We start from the raw sequence: 19,916 nt of genomic DNA, 5'->3' as shown, positions 1-19,916 counted from the left end.
GGCAAACGGAGGGAGAGGGATGGAGCCGGGGGGGGGGGGGGGCGGCCTCAACCGCGCAGGAGGCTGGGATTTATTTTGCACAACCCCCCCCAAAATATCATTCTCCCCCAGCAAAAAAAAAAAAAAAAAGCCGCCCCCCCCCCCCCCCCCCCCCAACAAACAAGCAAATAAAAAAGGCCAGAAGCAGCAGGAGCACAAGCGGGGCCCCCCCCGAGAGCAGGTGTGGGGGTGCGGGGGGGGGGAAGGGGGGAGCCGGTACCCCCCCCGGTGCGCAGCTCCCCCCACTTCCCTTGGGGGAGGGGGAAACGGGGGGGGAGGGCTTTTTGTCTCCGGGTCGCTTTCTTGCCGTGCAGCCCCCCCGGTTTGTGATTCCCCTTCCGCAACCCCCCCCCCCCCCCCTTTGCGAATCGGCCTTTTACAACCCCTCCCCGAAACTCCCCTCCCCCCTGAAACCCTCTTTATACCCCCCTCGTTTGTACCCCCCCTCTGCGAATCGCCCCTTTGCAACCCCCCCACTTTGCAAATAGACTCTTTGTAACCCCCTCGTGCACCCCCCCACAAACTCCCCTTTTGTAATCCCTCCCCGCAAATCGACCCTTTCCAAAACCCCCCCCCCGCAACCTCCCCCTTCCCCAAACCTCTTTGCGCCCCCGCCTTTGCAACCACCCGCGCACCCCCCTGAAAATCGTCCCTTTTCACCCCCCCTTTGCAACCCTGTTTTTGTGTCCCCCCCCCGCCTTTGCAAACTGTCCCGCTGCAAGGCCACTTTTGCACCCCCACTTTTACAACCCTTCATTTGCAAACCGTCCCTTTGCACCCCCACTTTTGCAACCCCCTCTGCAACTCCCCCCTTTCCACCCCTCCCTTTGCGCCCCCCCTTTTGCAATCCTCCTTTGCAAACCGTCCCTTTGCACCCTCCCTTTACAAATTGTCCCTTTGAACCTTCCCTTTGCGCCCCCACTTTTGCAAACCCCCCTTTACAAATTGTCCTTTTGCACCCCCCTTTTGCAACCCCCCCCTTTGCAACTCCACTTTTACAACCCCCCTTTGCACCGCCCCTTTGTACCCCCCTTTTACAAATCGCCCTTCTGCAACCCCCCCCTTTGCCCCCCTCCCCTTGCAACCCCACTTTCGCACCCACTCTTTGCATCCCCCTTTTACACGCTGTCCTTTTGCACCCCCCCCTCTGCACCCCCCTCTTTCCGACCCCCCCTTTCCACCCCCCTTTTACAAACTGTCCTTTTGCACCCCTCCTTTGCAGCCCCCCCTTTGCGACCACTTTTGCCCCCCCTTTTACAAACTGTCCTTTTGCAACCCCCTCCCTTTGCACCCCCTCCTTTGCACCCCCCTTTTACAAACTGCCCTTTTGCAACCCCCCCCTTTGCACCCCCACTTTTGCACCCCCCCCCTTTACAAAATATCCCTTCTCACCGCCCCCCTTTGCGACCCCCCACTTTTGCACCCCCCTTTTACAAACTGCCCTTTTGCAACCCCCCTCCTTTGCACCCCCGCTTTCGCACACCCCCCCCTTTACAAAATGTCCCTTCGCACCGCCCCCCCTTTGCACCCCCACTTTTGCACACACCTCCCCGTCGCGCCTCCCTTTTACAAACTGTCCTTTTGCAAACCCCCCACCCCCCTTTGCAACCCCACTTCCGCACCCCCCCCCTTTACAAAATATCCCTTTGCACCCCCACTTTCGCAAACACACCCCCCCCCCCCCTTTACAAATCGTCCCTTTCCCCCCCCCCCTTAAACTTTTAACTGTCTCCCACCGCCCTTAGGGCCGGGGGGGGGTGTGGGGTGTGTGTGATCCCCCCGCTCTCCACCACCCCCTCCCCCCCCCCCCCCCCCCCCCCCCCCCCCCCATGCTTTTGTGTCCGGGGGGGGTGGGGGGGTGGGGGCCGGGCCGGCGGCGGGCGGGTGACGGCGGCGTGTCCCTGTCCCCAGGCGCCATGCCCCGGCGGAAAGCGGCGGGGCCGCCCTGGGAAGCGGCTCCGGGCAACGGGGCGGCGGCGGCGGCGGCGGTGGCGGGAGGGAGGCGGCGGCCCGGGCCGGCGGCGGCGGGAGGGAGGCGGCGGCCGCGGCCGGAGCGCGGCGGCGGCGGCGGAGGAGGAGGAGGAGGAGGAGGAGGAGGAGGAGGGAGCAGCGGAGGGAGCAGCGATGAAGATGCGCCCCGGGAGCGGCGGCCGCGGGACGGCAGCCCCGGAGGGAGGAGGCCCGGCAGGCCCGGGGGAGCCGGGAGCGGAGGGGCCGGTGGAGGAGGAGGAGGAGGAGGAGGAGGAGCGGCGGCGAGGGGACAGAGCGTCGTGATCTGCGAGCCCGAGCACAGCAAGGAGCGCATCGTGAGCGGGGAGGCGGGAGGGCAACCCCCCCCCCCCCCCCCATTGCGCCCCTCCCCGCACCCCCCAAGGCAGCCCCCCCGTTGCCCACCCCCTTTGTAACCCCCCCATTGCCCACCCCCTTTGTAACCCCCCCATTGCCCACCCCCTTCGTACCCCCCCCGTTGCCCACCCCCTTTGTAACCCCCCCATTGCCCACCCCCTTCGTACCCCCCCCTTATTGCCCACCCCCTTTGTAACCCCCCCATTGCCCACCCCCTTCGTACCCCCCCCTTATTGCCTACCCCCTTTGTAACCCCCCCATTACCCACCCCCTTCGTACCCCCTTATTGCCCACCCCCTCTGTACCCCCCTTATTGCCCACCCCCTTTGTAACCCCCCCATTGCCCACCCCCTTTGTAACCCCCCCATTGCCCACCCCCTTTGTAACCCCCCCGTTGCACACCCCCCATTGTACCCCTTTTGTACCTCCCCATTGCACCCCTCCTAGCACCCCCTAAAGCAGCCCCCCCCATTGCACACCCTGCACTGTACCCCCCCATTGCACCCCCTCATTCTAGCCCCCTGTTGCACCCCCTGATTGCACCCCACAGTGTACCCCCCCACACTGCACCCCCACATTGCACCCACTAACACAGCCCCCGTTGCCCCCCCCATATTGCAGCCCGCAGTGCACCCCCAGTTACATCCCTCACTGAACCCCCACATCACCCCCCCCATTGCACCCCTGAACGCACCCCTTTAATTCCTGCCTTACTGTACCCCTTAACGCACCCCATTAATGCCCCCCCAGCACCCCCAATACACCCCATCATTGCACCCCCAGCGCACCCCCTGACGCCCCTCCTCGTTGCACCCCTATATTACCCCTCAGTGCACCCCAATACTGCAGTGCTTCACTGCAGGCCCCTAAATGCACCCCATGCCCCTAGCCCCCCCCTCACTTGTACCCCCAAATTATACCCCCACTGCACCCCCTTCCCCCCGTTATCTGATGACCCCTCTGACTTCTTGCAAGCGCTGATGCATTTGGGGGGGGACCCAAAAGCACAGCCCACCCCCCCTTTTTCCAACCCTTTTTTTTGCATTGCAAGGGGATGCTAAAAAACAGGGGAGCGCTTGGCTTCAGGGCCTTTTGGGGTGCACGGGGGCTTCAGTGGGGTGACACTGCAAAATGTCCCCCCCCCACGTCCCTGATGTCCCCTGTGTGCCCCCCATCCCCCGTGTCCCTGATATTCCCTGTCCCCCCCATGTCCCCCACATCCCTGATGTCCTGTGTCCCCAATATTCCCTGTGTCCCCCATGTCTCTCACATCCCTCATGTCCCCCCACATCCCCTGTGTCCCTCATGTCCCCAGTGTCCCCCAATATCCCCCCAATGTCCCCTGTGTCCCCCACATTCACTGTGTCCCCTGTGTCCCCCATGTCCCTGGTGTCCCCTGGTGCCCCTCACATCTCCAGTGTCCCCCAGTATCCCCTGATGTCCCCCCTCCATGTCCCTGGCGTCCCCTGATGTCCCTCACATCCCCAGTGTCCCCCAATATCCCCCCAATGTCCCCTGTGTCCCCCACATTCACTGTGTCCCCCATGTCCCTGGTGTCCCCCTGATGTCCCTCACATCCCCAATGTCCCCCATGTTCCCCATGTCCCCCGTGTCCCTCACGCCCCGATGTCCCCCGCATTCCTGGTGTCCCCAATGTCCCCTGTGTCCCTCGTACCCCGGTGTCCCTGGTGTCCCCCGTGTCCCTGCTGTCCCTAGCGTCCCTCACACCCCCCATGTCCCTCACACCCCCCATGTCCCCGGTGTCCCCGATGTCCCTCGGGTCCCCAGTGTCCCCCGGGTCGCTGACGGTGTCGGGGTCCCCGCAGAGGCTGGAGGGCTCCCGGTGCCGGGGGCAGCTCCTCATCTTCGGAGCCACCAACTGGGACCTGATCGGCCGCAAAGAAGTGCCTAAGCAGCAGGGTGAGGGCACTTGGAGCTCAATTATTTGTTTTTTTTTTTCTTACTTTCATGCATTTCTATTTCATTTTTATTGAATTAATATTTTGGGGTTTTTTTTTTTTTTATAAACCAGTTACAGTCGTAATGTGGGATGCAGGGGGTGCGCTGGGTCTCCTGCAAAGCAAAATAACCACGCTGCTTATTTTTTATTTTTTATGCATTTCTATTTAGTTCGTTTTTTCTGCTTATTTGGATGCCTTTATATTTAATTAATTAATATTGAGGGGGGTTACAGCTGCATATCGTAATCTGGGCCAGAACTTGGGGTACGGGGTGCAGTGGGTCTCCTGGAAAGCTAAATAAAGGCATTGCTTTTTTTCCTGTTAATTTTTAATGCATTTATATTTTATTATTATTTTTATTCATTAATGGTTTTGGAGGATTTTTTTTAGAGTCCCATAGCATAATCAGAGCCAGAATTTGGGGTGTGCTGGATCTCCTGCAAAGCAAAACAAACATGCTGCTTATTTTTTATGCATTTATAGTCAAACTTTTCATCTGCTTATTTTTTATGCCTTTCATTAGTTTTTTTATTAATTGTTATTTAGGGGTGGGTTGTTTTTATTTTTAAAGTGAATATTGTAATCTGGGCCAGAACTTGGGGTGTACCAGATCTCCTGCAAAGCAAAATAAATGAGCTGCTTATTTTTATGTGTTTGGATTTTAATTAATTTTATTCTCCTTATTTTTATGCATACCGACTTAATTAATTTTTAAAATTAATTAATCTTTTTGGAGGGGTTTCTTCTACCTTTGCATATTGTAATCTGGGCCAGAACTTGGGGTGTGGGGCATGCTGGATCTCCTTCAAAGCAAAATGACTGCATTGCTTATTTTTATGCATTTATATTTAATTACTATTTTTATTAATCAGTATTTTTAAAGGGATTTTTTACAGCTGCATAGTGTGATCTGGGCCAGAACTTGGGGTGCGCTGGGTCTCCTGCAAAGCAAAATAAATGTGTTGCTTATTTTTTATGCCTTTATATTTCGCTATTTTTTCTGCTTATTTTTAATGCATTTATATTTTATTATTATTTTTATTCATTAATTTTTTTTTTACAGTCCCATAGCATAATCTGGTCCAGAATGGTGCGATGGATCTCCTGCAAAGCAAAATAAATACGCTGCTTATTTTTTATGCATTTATATTTCATTATTTTTTTTCTGCTTATGTTTTATGCATTTATGTAATTATTATTTTTATTAATTAATTGGGGGGGAGTTGCAGTTGCATAGCGTAATCTGGGCCAGAATTTGGGGTGTGGTGGTTCTCCTGCAAAACAAAATAAATGCGTTGCTTATTTTTTATGCATTTATATTTCATTACATTTTCTGCTTATTTTTATGTGTTTATATTTATTTACTATTTTTATTAATTAATCTTTTTGGAGGCTCGGTTTTTTAGAGTTGTATAGCGTAATCTGGGCCAGAATTTGGGACGCGCTGGGTCTCCTGCAGAGCAAAATAACATCACTGCTTAACTTTTTATGTGTTTATATTCAATTACTTTTTTATATTTCTTTTTAATGCATTTATATTTAATTAATTTTTTTTATAGTTATTAACTGGGGGGGGGCAGTTAGAGCTGCACGGCACAATCTGGACCAGAACTTGGGGTGCGCTGGATCTGCCAAGCAAAATAACGGCGCTGCTTCCTTTTTATGCTTTTATATTGAATTAATTTTTTTTTCTGCATTTATAGTTTAATTAATATTGCTTTTTTTTTTTTTTTTTTTTTTTTTTGTGTGTCCCCTCTTTGTTGCTGATGCAGTTGCGTATCGGAATCTGGGCCAGAACTTGTGGGGGCCGCACAGGTACGGGTGTCTCTCAGGAATTCGGGTGCGGAGCGTGGTTTCGGGCCCCTGCGCTGCTCACAGCCTGCTCATCACCGCCGAGGGCAAGCTCTGGAGTTGGGGTGAGCGGGGAGAGGCGGGGGGAACCCCCCCCAAAACAAAAAAAAATAAAATAAAATAAAATTAAAAAAAAAAAACACCACCACAATACCACACCCCGTGGTGCCGGGAGGCTTCGTCCTCCCGTTTTGCTGCCAAAAAATGGCGATTTTTGGCTAGGCCGCAATGAAAAAGGGCAGCTGGGCCACGGGGACACGAAGCGGGTGGAAGCCCCGAAGCTCATCGAGGTGCTGGGGGGCGAAGCCATCGTGCTGGCAGCCTGCGGCCGTAACCACACCCTGGCGCTGACAGGTACTGGGGGGAAAAACGCACTTTTAGGGCAAATTGGCTGAAAGGGGCTCATTTGGCCTCCAAACACCTTTTTTTTTTTTTTTTTTTTTTTTGGCGTTGCAGAGAGCGGCTCGGTGTTCGCCTTCGGGGAGAACAAAATGGGGCAGTTGGGGCTGGGGAACCAGACGGACGCCGTGCCCAGCCCTACGCAGGTATCAACACTCCTTTCCGTGCTCCCCCTCACATTTTGTAGGTGAAAAACCAGCAGATTTGGGGATTTCTCGCGGAGAAAAATCCCTAGCAGAACGCAAACCCCTCGAGGACACAAGAGCCTCTTAGGGATGCTGCTTCATTTGCAGCTTCCGTGCAAATAAATGCAAAGAGGAATTTGAAAGAAAACCCCGGATTTGGGGGTTTCCCCTGCGGGATTCAGCTTTTTGCCTTTTCCCTTGGTTTTTTTTGTTATTTTTGTTTGTTTGTTTGTTTGTTGTTGTTGTTTGGGGTTTTTTTTTTAATTATTTTATTTTTTTTTTTTTTTATTTTGTTTTTTGGGGGGGGTTGGTTTTTTTGTTTGTTTGTTTTGTTTTTTTTTATTTTTTAGGGTTTTGGGTTTTTTTCCTCACCCCTTTTTCCTCTTCTCCCACAGATCATGTACAACGGGCAGCCCATCACCAAACTGGCCTGCGGGGCCGAATTCAGTATGATCATGGATTGCAAAGGAAACCTCTACTCCTTTGGGTGCCCCGAGTACGGGCAGCTGGGTACGGTTGCTATTTTGGGGTGATTTGCTAAAATTTTGAGCTTTTATGGCGTTGGGGGGGGGGAGGGGAAAAAGGTCCCTGCTTCGGTTTCCCTCATCTGGACAACCGAAGCATCCCTCGCCTTTGCCTCCAGGAAAAATAGTGGGGTGAGGGTGGTGAGTAAAAAGGGGTTTGCAAGAGGAGAGGGGGTTTCTGCAGCTGGCTTGGAAGTGGGGTGCGGGGAGGGGGGACACCCCGTTTTCATGCCGGTGCTCATCCGCAGGGCACAATTCGGATGGGAAATTCATCGCCCGGGCGCAGCGGATAGAGTACGACTGCGAGCTGGTGCCGCGCCGCGTGGCCATCTTCATCGAGAAGACCAAAGATGGGCAGATCCTGCCCGTCCCCAACGTGGTGGTGCGGGACGTGGCGTGCGGGGCCAACCACACGGTACGCGCGGCGGCGTGCGCGGCGTGCGCCCGTCGGTGCGGAGGTGCAGCGTGCACCCAGGGGTCAGCGCTCGCCGGAGCGTTCCTTTGGGGATGGAGATTTGCAGTGTGCACTCCAGGATGGAGGCGTGCAGTGTGCCTGTGAGGATAAATACTTGCAGCGTGCGTTTAGGGGTCGGGATTTGCAGCATGCAGTTTATAGAATAGAGGTTTGCAGGGCGCGTGTAGGGATAAATGTTTGCAGGCTGCGTTTAAGGGTAGAGGTTTGCTGCATGCATGGGAGAATAAAGATTTGCAGGGTGCATTTAAGGATCAAGATCTGCGGCGTGTGTCTAAGGATAAATATTTGCAGTATGCATTTAAGGATAGAGATTTGCAGCGTGTGTTTTAAGGATGAAGTTTTGCCGCATGCTTTTAACTATAGAGATTTGCAGTGTGCATTTAAGGATTGAAATCCGCAGCGTGCGTGTAAGGAGAAGTACTTTCAGTGTGCATTTGAGGGTTGAGTTTTGTAGCATGCATTTAAGGAGAAAATTTTGCAGCATGCCTTTAAGTATAGATATTTGCAGTGTGGATATAAGGATAAATAGTTGCAGCGTGCATTTAAGGATCAAGATTTGCAGTATTCATTCTAGGATAGAGGTTTGCAGTGTGCATATGAGGATAAATACTTGCAGCGTGCGTTTAGGGATCGAGATTTGCAGCATGCAGTTTAGAATAGAGATTTGCAGTGTGCACATCAGGATAAATATTTGCAGTGTGTGTTTAAGGATAAATACTTGCAGTGTGCATTTAAAGATTTGCAGCCTGCATTTAAGGGTTGAGATTTGAAGCAGGCATCTAAGGATAAAAATTTGCAGGGTGCATTTAAGGCTAAAGAATTGCAGTGTGGATTTAAGGATAAATATTTGCAGGGTGCATTTAAGGCTAAAGAATTGCAGTGTGGATTTAAGGATAAATATTTGCAGGGTGCATTCAGCATTTGCAATACGCACTGCAATCGATGCCATTGATTGTGGCTGCTGCAGCTTCCCCTGCACTGAGCTGCTCGGGTCTCAGCAGCTCATGGCTGTGGGGGGGGACATTTCTCCGCCCTCCAGCTCGTCCTGGACTCGCAGAAGCGCGTTTTCTCCTGGGGATTTGGGGGTTACGGGCGGCTGGGCCACGCCGAGCAGAAGGACGAGATGGTGCCTCGGCTGGTGAAGCTCTTCGACTTCCCGGGGCGCGGGGCGGTGCAGATCTACGCCGGCTACACGTGCTCCTTCGCCGTCAGCGAAACAGGTCAGGATTTCGGCTTTTTTAAAGCAAATCCATCGTTCTTTGGGGTGCTTCGGGGAGGCTCGGGGCGTGCCGTAGCTTGATGGGTGATGTCGGGGTTTGCAGGCGGTTTGTTTTTTTGGGGTGCCACCAACACCTCCCGGGAATCCACCATGTACCCCAAAGCCGTGCAGGACCTCTGCGGCTGGAAAATCCGCAGCCTGGCCTGTGGGTAAGTCCAAGCCCCCGTTTACCCCTAGCAAAAAAAAAACCAACCCAATTTCCTATTTTTTTGGGGTGCAGCCACCTGCAGGGTGGTTTGGGGGGGCACAGGGTCACGCTGCCTTGCACCCCGCTGCAGGAAAAGCAGCATCATCGTGGCAGCGGATGAGAGCACCATCAGCTGGGGTCCCTCACCCACCTTTGGGGAACTGGTAAGAAGGATTTACCGGGGACCCCCCCAACGCCCTGACACCCCAAATCCCCCCCCCGCCAGCTGCTAGCGGGAGCGACCAGCTGCTTCCCACCCCACCCCACTGATTTTCCCCCCCTCTCCGTGGGATGCACTTGGCAGGGCTACGGGGACCACAAGCCCAAATCCTCGACGGCTGCCCAAGAGGTGAAGACCCTGGATGGGATCTACACGGAGCAGGTGAGTGGGGGAAGGCGCTGGAGGATGCTGGAGGGAGGGCGCGTGGACCCCCCCTTAAATAAATGCTGCAGCTGATGCTATACGCAACTTATCACACCCATGGGGTGCTGGAGGGGGGCGCACATGGGCCCCCTCTTTAAATAAATACAGCAGCTGAGGCAGTGCACAACTCATCACACCCATGGGGTGCTGGTGGGGGGGGCACATGGGCCACCTCTTTAAATAAATACAGCGGCTGAGGCAGTGCACAACTCATCACAGCCATGGGGTGCTGGAGGGGGGGCACATGGGCCCCCTCTTTAAATAAATACAGGGGCTGAGGCAGTGCACAACTCATCACACCCATTGGGTGCTGGGGGGGGGACACACATGGGCCCCTTCTTTAAATAAATGCATGCAGCGGCTGAGGCAGTACACAACTCATCACACCCATGGGGTGCTGGAGGGGGGGACACATGGGCCCCCTCTTTAAATAAATGCAGCGGCTGAGGCAGTACACAACTCATCACACCCATGGGGTGCTGGAGGGGGGGGCACATGGGCCCCCTCTTTAAATAAATACAGCAGCTGAGGCAGTGCACAACTCATCACACCCGTGGGGTGCTGGAGGGGGGGGCACATGGGCCCCCCTCTAAATAAATACAGCGGCTAAGGCAGTACACAACTCATCACAGCCATGGGATGCTGGAGGGGGGGGCACATGGGCCCCCCTCTTTAAATAAATGCAGTGACTGAGGCAGTACACAACTCATCACACCCGTGGGGTGCTGGAGGGGGGGGCACATGGGCCCCCCTCTTTAAATAAATACAGCGGCTGAGGCTGTACACAACTCATCACACTCGTGGGCTGCTCAAACATGGTCCTGGATAAAATCGGGTGGGGGGAAAAAATCAGCGGGGGGACGAGGCGCGTGGCCCCGTGCCTCAGTTTCCCCGCTCTGCCCTCCTCCCAGGTGGCCATGGGCTATGCCCACTCGCTGGTGATCGCCCGCGACGAGACCGACGCCGAAAAAGAGAAGCTCCGCAAGCTGCCCGAGTACAACCCCCGCACCATCTGAGGGGCTGCCCCCCCCCCCGCCCCCCCCCACCGCCGGGATCCCCCCGAAACGCCGCTTTTCCAAGCCAGCCGTGGTTTTAACTACCTGTTCTCCCATTTCCAAAGCCTCGAGGGCGGGGGGTTTATTGCCCTCCCCCCTTCCACGGCTTTTTGAGTTCCCAACCATAGCAGGATCTTTTAGAGGCTTCTTTTGAGGGGGGGCTGTGGGGGTGTGTATTTTTTTAATTAATTTTATTTGTATTTTTCTGCATCACTTTTTTTTTTTATTTCCCCTTTTCCCAGCTACAAATACCCCCAGCTGCAGGCTCGGGGTAAATTTGGGGACCTGAAAAGCAGCTGCAAAACACCTCTTTGGTTTTTTTTTTTTTTTTTTTTTAGTCCGTCCCCCCGCCCCCAATATTCCCATTTCTTTGGCGTTTTTCCCCCACTTCGGGTGCTATCATTCTGGGGGTTCCCCCGCCCCTCCAGCATCCCTTTTCCCGGCGGGATTCAGGATATGGATGTCATCCCACATCCCCCCAAGGGCCAAACCCCCTCCCCAGCATCATTTTGGGGCTCCCCTCCCCGCTATCCCAGCCCTCGCCCACCCCAGGGAGATCTCAGGTATGAAGAGGGGAGCCCTAAAGCATCGCGTAAGCTTTTTCTTGGAATTATTCTTAATTTGTTTTAATTATTATTAATTATTTTCCACCTGGTATCAGCCCAAAGTCCTTCCTACGCCGCTGTGCACTGTGCTGGAGAAACGAGGTGCCTTTTCGAGCAGAGCACAGCTCTGCCTCCACGCAACCCGAGGGTGATTTTTTTTTTTTTGTAATCCTTTTGATTTTTGAATTTGTAGGGGTTTATTTTGAATTTTTAATATTTTAAGTCCTTTCCTCTCTCCCTGAGGGGTCGCGCTGGGTGCTCGGGGGCGGCGTTTGCCACAGTCGCGCCCGTTTGGGGAGTTTTGCAGTAAAAAAAAAGGGGGTTTTTTCATTTGTGTTGGGGTTGGGGTTTATTTTGGGGTTTTTGGGGGGTGTGTTAGAGATAAAATATCCAGGACGGGGAGAGCAGTGGGGCGAAAAGTCAAATATTCCGCTTTTTTAGCAATATTTGTTTTTTGAGGGTTGCGGTACGAGCGGATGCCACAACCCCAGTAAAAGAGGGGGAGGAAAAATCACCAAAAACCCACTTTTACCCCTCAAAAAAAAAGCATAATTTTGGTTCATCCTGCCCGCCAGCAAAATATTTTTAGCCTGATTGAACTTCTGCCCCTTCGGCCGCCCCTTCCCAGCTGCGGGCGGGAGAAGGAGGAGGCTCGAGGAAGAAAATAATCTTAAACCACAAGGATCTCGGAACAACTCGTCCTGTAGCAGAGAGCGTCCTGGGTTAGTGCTGTAATTGTCTTCATGGTTTGTTTTTTTGTTTTGTTTTTTTTTTTTTTATAATTCTTGGAGTAAATGTTTAAATAAACAACGTCATTGTGTACCCCCCTCGCTCCTCTTGCTTTATCCACCCCTATTTAATTTTTTAATTTAAATGTAATTCATTTAACTAACGGAATGGGTGCAGGGGATGCTTTTTCCTCCAAGTGATGCACGCCCAGCATCTCCAAAAGCAAACCCACAGCCATGAGAGGGCACCATCCTGCTGCTGCCAGCATCCTCCAGCCCAGAGCATCAATATTTCCCCTTCACGTTTCGCAGGCCGGGTGCAAACACGGGGCAGTGCATGCGTATGCGAGTATTTAAATGCGTGCCCCCTGCAGTTTTGTGCACGTGTGTGCTTTTTTGCACGTGCACACGGGGCTTTGTGCCTGCCTGTGGCTTTCTGTGCATGCCCAGGTGTGCTTTTTGTGTGTACACGCACGTTTTTCCCTGTGCGTGCGCGGTGTTAGGCGTGCAGGTGGATTTTTGCACGTGCCCCTGTCTTTAGGGGCGTGCTTGCTTGCTTTTCTGCATGCACGTGTGGTGGGTTTGCATGCACGTTTTGGTTTTTTTTTTTTTTTTGCACACCCTCACTTCTGCGTGCCCACCTGCAGGTGCGTTTTGGTGCATGTTTTTGTGCACGCGTGCGCGCGCATTTTTGTGCATGCACGCGTCTGCACGTGGTTTTGTGCACACATGCACGTGCGCTTTTGCCTGTGTACGTGTGTTTTCGTGCACGTACACACACTTCTGTGCATGCATATCTGCATGCACACATAGCTTTGTGGGTGCTTTGGGACATGCACATGTATGTTTCTTCATGTGCATCACTGCAGCAAGACAGAGGACTGTATAACCCCACTCATCGCTTCTTTTTCCCTCTGTTTTACCATTTTAATTTGAATTGCTCTGCTGGCAGAGCAATGCCCACCTACCATACCACCCCAAAGTGTCACCCAGAGAGCCAAAAAAAAAAAAACAAATTTTCCCCTTTTAAACAAAGCTTCAAACCTTGCACCCAGGAAGAGGGGGGCCGGGAGAAGGCTGCAGCCCTTTTTTTATTTCAACCGATGGCCACCACCGCTGAAGGCACTTTGCAGGGACGGGGAGCAGGATTTAGGGGGGGGGAGGAGGAACGGTTGGTGCTGCAGCAGCTTCAGGGCACCATGTGCCACCATTTGAAGGCGAAGGGCTTGCGCCGGACGTTGGTGCCGCAGTGGACCTCCCCGGAGAGGACGTGGTAGGAGAAGTAGTCGTCGATGAAGGTGCAGGTGAGGCCCAGGGGCTCCAGCAGCGCCCGCACCCGCTGCTCCAGGCAGCACTGCCCACCCACCCGCGGTCCGAAGGGCTTGGGGATGCCCAGGTGCCTGCCCAGCACCAGCATGTTCACCTGCGGCACGGGGATGGTGGTGAGGGGGGCAAATCCCAGCCCTGATCGATGCCCTGGGGTGGGGGGGAGGATGCTGAGGGTTACCATGTCGGGGAAGAAGGCTTCGGCACCGGCAGCCACGTCGCCACGGAAGAGCTGGGGGAGGTCGAGGATGTCCGGCTCGGCCAGGCCCAGCTCCCGCTTCAGGATGTCCCTGTTCCAGCTGATGCAGCTCTGAGGGGAGGGATGGAGGGATGGACAGAGGGATGGACAGGGGGATGGACAGGGGGATGGACAGAGGAATGGACAGGGGGATGGACAGGAGGATGGACAGAGGGATGGACAGAGGGATGGACAGGGGGATGGACAGGGGGATGGAGAGGGGGATGGACAGGGGGATGGACAGGGGGATGGACAGGGGGATGGACAGAGGGATGGACAGAGAGATGGACAGGGGGATGGACAGAGGGATGGACAGGGGGATGGACAGGGGGATGGACAGAGAGATGGACAGGGGGATGGAGAGGGGGATGGACAGGAGGATGGACAGGGGGATGGACAGGGGGATGGACAGGGGGATGGACAGGGGGAGGAATGGGAGGGAGGGATGGAGGGAGGGATGGGTGGTTGGAAGGACAGAAGGATGGATGGGGGATGGAAGGATGGACAGAAGGAAGGGTAGACACGAAGGGTGGGTGGGTGGACAGAGGGACAAAGGGATGGGTGGACAGATGGAGAAACAGAGAGAGGGAGGGATGAGTGGAGGGACAAGGGATGGACAGAGGGAGGGAGGGATGGACAGAGGGATGGAGGGACAGAGGGATGGAGGGACAGAAGGACAGGGAGGGCTGGGAAGGAGCCCCTTGCTCCCCTTCCTCACCTGGACATAATTATTGAATTTCCGGAGGCTTTCGTTAGCCAGAATCTCGTTTATCGTCGGCTTGGGCACCTCCTCCAGCCCTGCAGCACAGATAACGGGGCGGGATGTTTTCCCCCAGCACGTGTCGGGGTGAGGCTCCCGGGTTTGAGCCGGGGGCTCCCCCTTTTCAGGGGTCACCGGCAGCGAGCTCCATCCCGACCCAGGAAATCAGATCTGCGCCGCTTTTCAATTCATTCCGCTTAATTCTGCCCCCTGCCCTTGCTGCTGGCAGCGCTTTCCAGCCGCTAGCTGGGTTTCGGGGTGTCATGCATTCACCCACCCCATGGTATTTTTCAGGGAAAAGGGAAAATGAACTCATCAAACTGGTTTTCATCCCTACCCTACCCTCGAACATCGCCGCCTCGCCGAACCCCTCCTCTTGCTTCTCCTTGAGGAGCTGGTAACAGGCGCTGGGGCTGGCCAGGAGCAGCCGAAAACCCTGGGGAGGGAGAAAGGGATAATTGGGGGTGGGGGGGCATAAAGGTCGCACCCCACTTTTTTCCTCTCCCTGGCACTCATTACCTTCCGATCAGGCGCAGGGACGAAGCTGAGAAACTCATCTACGTGGCCGACTTGGAGCCAGTCCGAAAACAGCTCCACCGGCGCCTGCACTTGTTGGGCGATGAGAAAATCCTTGACGGCTTTCGCCATCCTCCGGCCGCCGAATCTGGGGGGGCACAAGGGCAGCGCTGCCATTTTGGGGTGCCCAAGGTGATGCTCTGCTTGCAGCCAACCTCCAATGGTGCATCAAAATCCCTTTTTTCTCTTGTTTGTTTTTTTTTTTTTTTTTTTTTTTCAGTGCACCGACATCTTACTTGGGGAAGCTGCTGCCGATCAGGATGCGGCCCAAGGGGTACTCCTTGCCCTGCACCGTCACGGGGGGCTCACCTCCAAGTTACCAAAGGAATCGAGGCTGGAAGCACCCTCCGGTGCTTGCCGGGCCACGTAACCAAAGTCAGGGCCCTGGATGGGGGGAAAAAAAAGGTGATAACGGTTAAAAAAAAAAGCCTTAAGCACCTAAAAGCGCAACACTCCCAAATCACCCTCTGTGCTAGCTCTTCCTTTCCCAAAAAAGTGGAAGAAGAAAACAGACTTATTCTAATTTTTTAATGGGTTTGCAAAGCTTTATGCCTTGCTGGGGGAGGGAGGAGGAAGGGACTGGGTACCAGGATGCTCTTGACGGGGAAATCCTTCAGCCCTCGGTCACGGGGCGAGTCGAAGACGACGGGGAAGGTCTTGTGGGGGGCTTGCACGTAGCCAAATTCGACCTCGTCCTGGAGAAGGGATGGAGAAGATGGGGGGAGCCCCCCTGGAGCTGCTGCAGCGAGGATGGGGCCGGGCATCATCCTGCACCCACCTGGATCCAGCGGTCCTGGCGGTTCTCCAGCAGCGGGCAGACGGTGAGCGGGCACTTGGCTTTCTCGGCCACGGCGCTCACGGCCGCCACGAAATCCTCATTGTCATCCACGCTGGGAAGAAAAATGGGATATGGGAGCTGATCCAGCACCGGGCAGGATGCGGCCGCCCACCCAGCACCCACCTGCAGACAAAAACCTCCAGTGGTGCTGCCGTGTTGGGGGTCATGATCCACGGAGCCACGCGGAAAACCACCGTGTCAGTGAAAATCGGAGTTTCCAGCAAACCCTGGCGTGGCGGGGGGGGACAGGGTTTGGGCTCTGCTCCCCCCCTGGTTACGGCTCACCCCAACCCCTCCCATGGCCGGTACCTTCTCGGGGCTCTCCAGCAGCGTGACGTGGAAAGCCACCAGCCCCGAAAAGCCGACGTCGGGGAAGGCGAGCCCCTCCACGTAGAAGATGCTCTCCTCCTGATGCCGGCTGGGTTTGACGGTGTAGGCGAGCTTCGAGCCCCCCAGCACGTGCTTGTACTCCTCCAGCGCGATGCTGTCTGTGGGTGCAAGCACCATGCAACCCCCCTAAACAGCTGACCCCCCTTTTCTGCAGTGCTTCCGCTCTAATTTTTTCGCGAAAACCTTGCAAAAAAAAGGCGTCTTTGATCCTGTGGAGCATGCACGGCGGGAGCAAAATCACCCGGTGCATCAGATGAAACCCTGCTGTGGGATGTAGGTTGGATGCGGCAGAAATGGTACCCGCTCTGCTGCGAGCTTTTTGCTTGAACCCTGACCATTTGGGGTGTCTGCCCCCGCCCCGAGCCCCGGTGCCGGGCACTCACTGCCGCCGTAGAAAACGCCGACTTTATCGGCGTCGCCGAAGTCCACGTGGAGGACGAGGTGGTGGCCGGCGAAGATGGTGCGGGGGCCTCGGGTCCGCAGCACCATCTGCGACATGTCCTTCAGGTCTGGGGGGGGGGGGGAGGGGAAAAAGGGGTGTAAAAAAGGAAAAAAATGGGGTGGGGGGGAAAAATATGAAGAGGGGCGTTTCTTGTATGGGATGTGCCGGTACCGGCGTAGGAGCGGATGGCCGTGTCGCGGTTATCCGGCAGCTCGGCTTTGGGATCGTCGCGGTCGCAGTTCACCAGCAGGATGGCCCCGTGGCCGTCGGGACCCCACGTCCACGTCGCCTGGGGAGGGGGGGGTGGAACAAAGCAGGTTTGGGGGTGTCAACCATCACCCCACACACACACACACACACACATATCCACGGTGGTCCCAGGGGGCTCCCACCCCTATTTCATACCTTCTCCAGCAGCGTCCGGCTCACGGCCCCGCTGCGGCTAGTGTCGGCGTCCAGCGAGACCTCTGCGGGGAGAGGGATGCTGGGGAGGGGGCGGGGGGGGGGGGGTGGGAGAGGCGGAATCCCCGTTGGCACCACGGTTTGGGGATTCCCCCCCCTTTCCCCACTTACCCACGCAGGTGAGGTACAGCATGGCTCTGCCCACGGGCACCCCGCCGGCCTCCCTGAAATAAGAAATCCTGACCTGCAACAAGGAGCGGGTGCTCGGCACCGTGCAAAGAAGGGCCGGATCCTGCTGGCGCGCCAGCACCCACCTTTTCATCGCCCACGTCTTTGCTGAGGGCGTCCATGGCCAGCAGCACCTCGGCACCGGCGGCCAGGGGCCAGCGGCACACGCTGGAGGGCAACTTGACGCTCTGGGTCTCGTGCACCACGTAGAGCTTCACGCCCGGCGTGCCTTGCACGTGGAAGGCGACGGCATCTTTGGGCGCAGAACTGGGCGGAGGGGAAAAGCCCAGTGAGAGCCCCAAGTGGGAGGCATTGGTAGGAATAAGAAATGATACAGCCTGCGGTCATCCACAGGTGATGCAGCTCCTGCCACATGCAAGAAATCTTGCAACCCGCCAGGAATCCTTCAATGTGCAATTGCAGCAAGGGCTGCAACATGCAGGGACTCCTGCCAAATGGAACTGCAGCACGTCCCGCACCGTGCGCTGGCACTGAAACTTCCAAAACACAAGGCATCCTGCAATTGGTAATTGCAACAAGTCCTGCAGAACGCAGTGAAGCCTGCAAAGTGCAATTGCATCAAGACCTTCAATATGCAACCAAGCCTGCAAAACGCGATTACAACAAATCCCACAAAAGGCAACTGCAACAAATCCCGCAGAAGGCGATTACAACAAATCCTGCCAGAGGCAACAAATCCTGTGAAAGGCAATGGCAACAACTCCCACAATGTTAATTACAATGAACACTGCAATATGCACAAAATCTGGCAACATTCAATTGCATCAAATGATGCAAATTGCAACAAGTCCTGCAATATGAGACAACAAATCCCGCAACAGCAAGTGCAATAAACCCTGTGATGTGCACCAAATCTTGCAATATTCAGTTGCAGCGAAGCCTGCAAAATGCAACAAACCCTGCATAATGCTACTGCAACAGATGCGGAAATATCCCATTGCAGCAAAAGCCAGGAGCTGTTGGGGGTGGGTTTTGGCATGAGGCCTCCCAAATATTCGCATTTCACCCCGCAGCAGTGCGGGTGGTGAGCCCTGACCGGTTGCATCCCCTTAAGAGCAAAGCAAAGCTGCAACGGTCGGGCAGGCTGCAGCTCGCATTGCTCCGCTCCGCCCCGGTGCAAGAGGCCACGGGCCATGGGCCAAGGAGCACAAATCCTGGCCCAGGAGGAGGGAAGCACAGAGAAGGGGAAAAACCCACCCCGGGGCCAGCGGGAGAGGATGGGGTGCTGTCAGCAGTGAATTTGGGTGCGTTAAGGAAGATAAAACCCCGAGCTGCTGCTTGAGCTGGGCTTTAAGGAAGCAAAAAGCGAAACTTGCTGCTAAAAACCACTTGAACTTGGGCTGGGGCCAACAAGGCAACTAAAACACCTGGTGCCGGGAGGTGACACCGCGGCAGTTTCACCCTCCACTTACCACCGAAACAGGGAAATATTTCCAATTTGCCGGATGACGCAGCAGCCCCAGGCCAGGATGTGAAACTCAGCCTGGGGCATCATTTAAAGCTCGGGGTGGGGAGGGGGGGAAGAGGCGCTTTTTGCACCCCAAAAACTGCAAAAATCCCCCTGGGAGGAGTCACCGCCCGGCCGTTGCATCGCGATTCGGAGCATCCCCCTTTCCTCCCGGGAAAACCACGCCAAGCAGCCGCATCGCCCCCCCCAGCCCACCCCACGCTATTTTTATTGGCTTGATTAATGGGATAAAAGCCACAGAAACGAAAAAAAGGATTTTATATCCCCCCCCCCCCGGCGTCGTGGCCGCTTACCCGCAGACGTCGAGGGAGAGCTCGGTGCCCAGCACGCAGACGGTGCTGGTGGGACGCTGGGTGGAAAGCTGGACGCGGCGCTGCTGGGCCATGCCGGCGGGCCCCTGGGGCACCCTTGGGTGCTGCGAGGGGTGGCACGAGGGGATTTATAAAGCCAGGCTGCTGGGAGGGGATTAACCAGAGCCCGGGTTAATCCCACCTCCGGGCTCTCAGCCTCCGGGCTGGGTGCGCGCAGTGCCCGGCCGTGCTTCCCGGCGATGGAGCATGAATCAGTGGGGGGGGAAAAAGCACCCCAAGACACCCACGGGGAGTTTTTATTTTCTTTTTAAGAAGCTCAGGGGTGGTTGTTTTTTTTCTCCTCTCAGCACAAAGAGACGCTGACGTGACCGGCCACGCCGCAAAATAGCCCACGCTGTAAAATATTCAGCGTGACACCGGAGCCGAGCTGGGGACGTGCCAGCGCCAGGCTCAGAGGGGTTTTATTTCTCCTCTTGAAGGGTTTTATTTGTCTAGCTGGAAAAATTGGCTTAAATCCCTATTTTAGGGGGTGTTGAAGGTGCAAGCTGGGTGCTTGCCTCATCCCCTGGGTGCTGCATGGGCCAGGGGGTTGGTATGTCACCTGCGGTGGGGACAGCAGACCCCGTTGTGGCTTTAATTGTCTTTGTTTTAATTAAAATCTCGTCCCGGCGTGGGAGAGCCCTTTGCCGATGCAGCTGTCCCCCCCACCAACTCCCTGCGGGGTCATGTGCCGCTGGAATTTAGTATCGCTCCTTGGCGCTGGGGAAACTCAGCAGAGCCATAGCTGAGGGGAAAACGAGGTTAGAAATCATCTTTTGGGGCAAAAAGAGAGGTTCCAAGCAGGATGCATGACCCTTT

The 19,916-nt window shown here is 55.2% G+C and overlaps 2 protein-coding genes across 2 annotated transcripts; one reads left to right on the top strand and one right to left on the bottom strand.

Moving 5' to 3' along the window:
- The first annotated feature begins 3,974 nt into the window (after positions 1-3,974).
- RCC2 (regulator of chromosome condensation 2) lies at positions 3,975-12,154 on the top strand. The gene is made up of 11 exons (XM_042794399.1): positions 3,975-4,305; positions 6,119-6,262; positions 6,420-6,551; positions 6,654-6,742; positions 7,177-7,291; positions 7,554-7,720; positions 8,820-9,000; positions 9,103-9,208; positions 9,338-9,410; positions 9,551-9,628; positions 10,582-12,154. Exons 1-11 carry the CDS (start codon positions 4,119-4,121, stop codon positions 10,684-10,686), a joined length of 1,377 nt encoding a protein of 458 aa, XP_042650333.1. The 5' UTR covers positions 3,975-4,118; the 3' UTR covers positions 10,687-12,154.
- Positions 12,155-13,114: 960 nt separating this feature from the next.
- Positions 13,115-19,384, bottom strand: LOC116965413 (protein-arginine deiminase type-1-like). The gene is given in 17 exon segments (XM_042794933.1): positions 13,115-13,481; positions 13,566-13,694; positions 14,341-14,420; positions 14,725-14,818; positions 14,902-15,046; positions 15,195-15,264; positions 15,267-15,342; positions 15,546-15,653; positions 15,737-15,848; positions 15,920-16,023; positions 16,106-16,284; positions 16,570-16,695; positions 16,800-16,917; positions 17,034-17,095; positions 17,202-17,274; positions 17,345-17,525; positions 19,041-19,384. Coding segments are annotated over 17 exon segments (1,983 nt in total). The 5' UTR covers positions 19,133-19,384; the 3' UTR covers positions 13,115-13,247.
- Between the last annotated feature and the right edge of the window lie 532 nt (positions 19,385-19,916).

The sequence above is a fragment of the Tyto alba genome, unplaced genomic scaffold (genome assembly GCF_018691265.1).
Source record: "Tyto alba isolate M040663 unplaced genomic scaffold, T.alba_DEE_v4.0 Super-Scaffold_20000042, whole genome shotgun sequence".
Classification (NCBI taxonomy): domain Eukaryota; kingdom Metazoa; phylum Chordata; class Aves; order Strigiformes; family Tytonidae; genus Tyto; species Tyto alba.
Note: the sequence above shows the minus strand (reverse complement) of the source record. Positions and strands in the feature narration are given on the sequence as shown.

What these genes read in the sequence shown, in the direction of transcription:
- RCC2 (XM_042794399.1), top strand. Translation starts at nt 4,119, where the DNA reads ATGTCCCTCACACCCCCCATGTCCCCGGTGTCCCCGATGTCCCTCGGG. An exon ending in CGTGCGGGGCCAACCACACG is followed by an intron (nt 7,721 to 8,819) that starts GTACGCGCGGCG and finishes TCCGCCCTCCAG; the next exon opens with CTCGTCCTGGACTCGCAGAA. An exon ending in CACCCACCTTTGGGGAACTG is followed by an intron (nt 9,411 to 9,550) that starts GTAAGAAGGATT and finishes TGCACTTGGCAG; the next exon opens with GGCTACGGGGACCACAAGCC.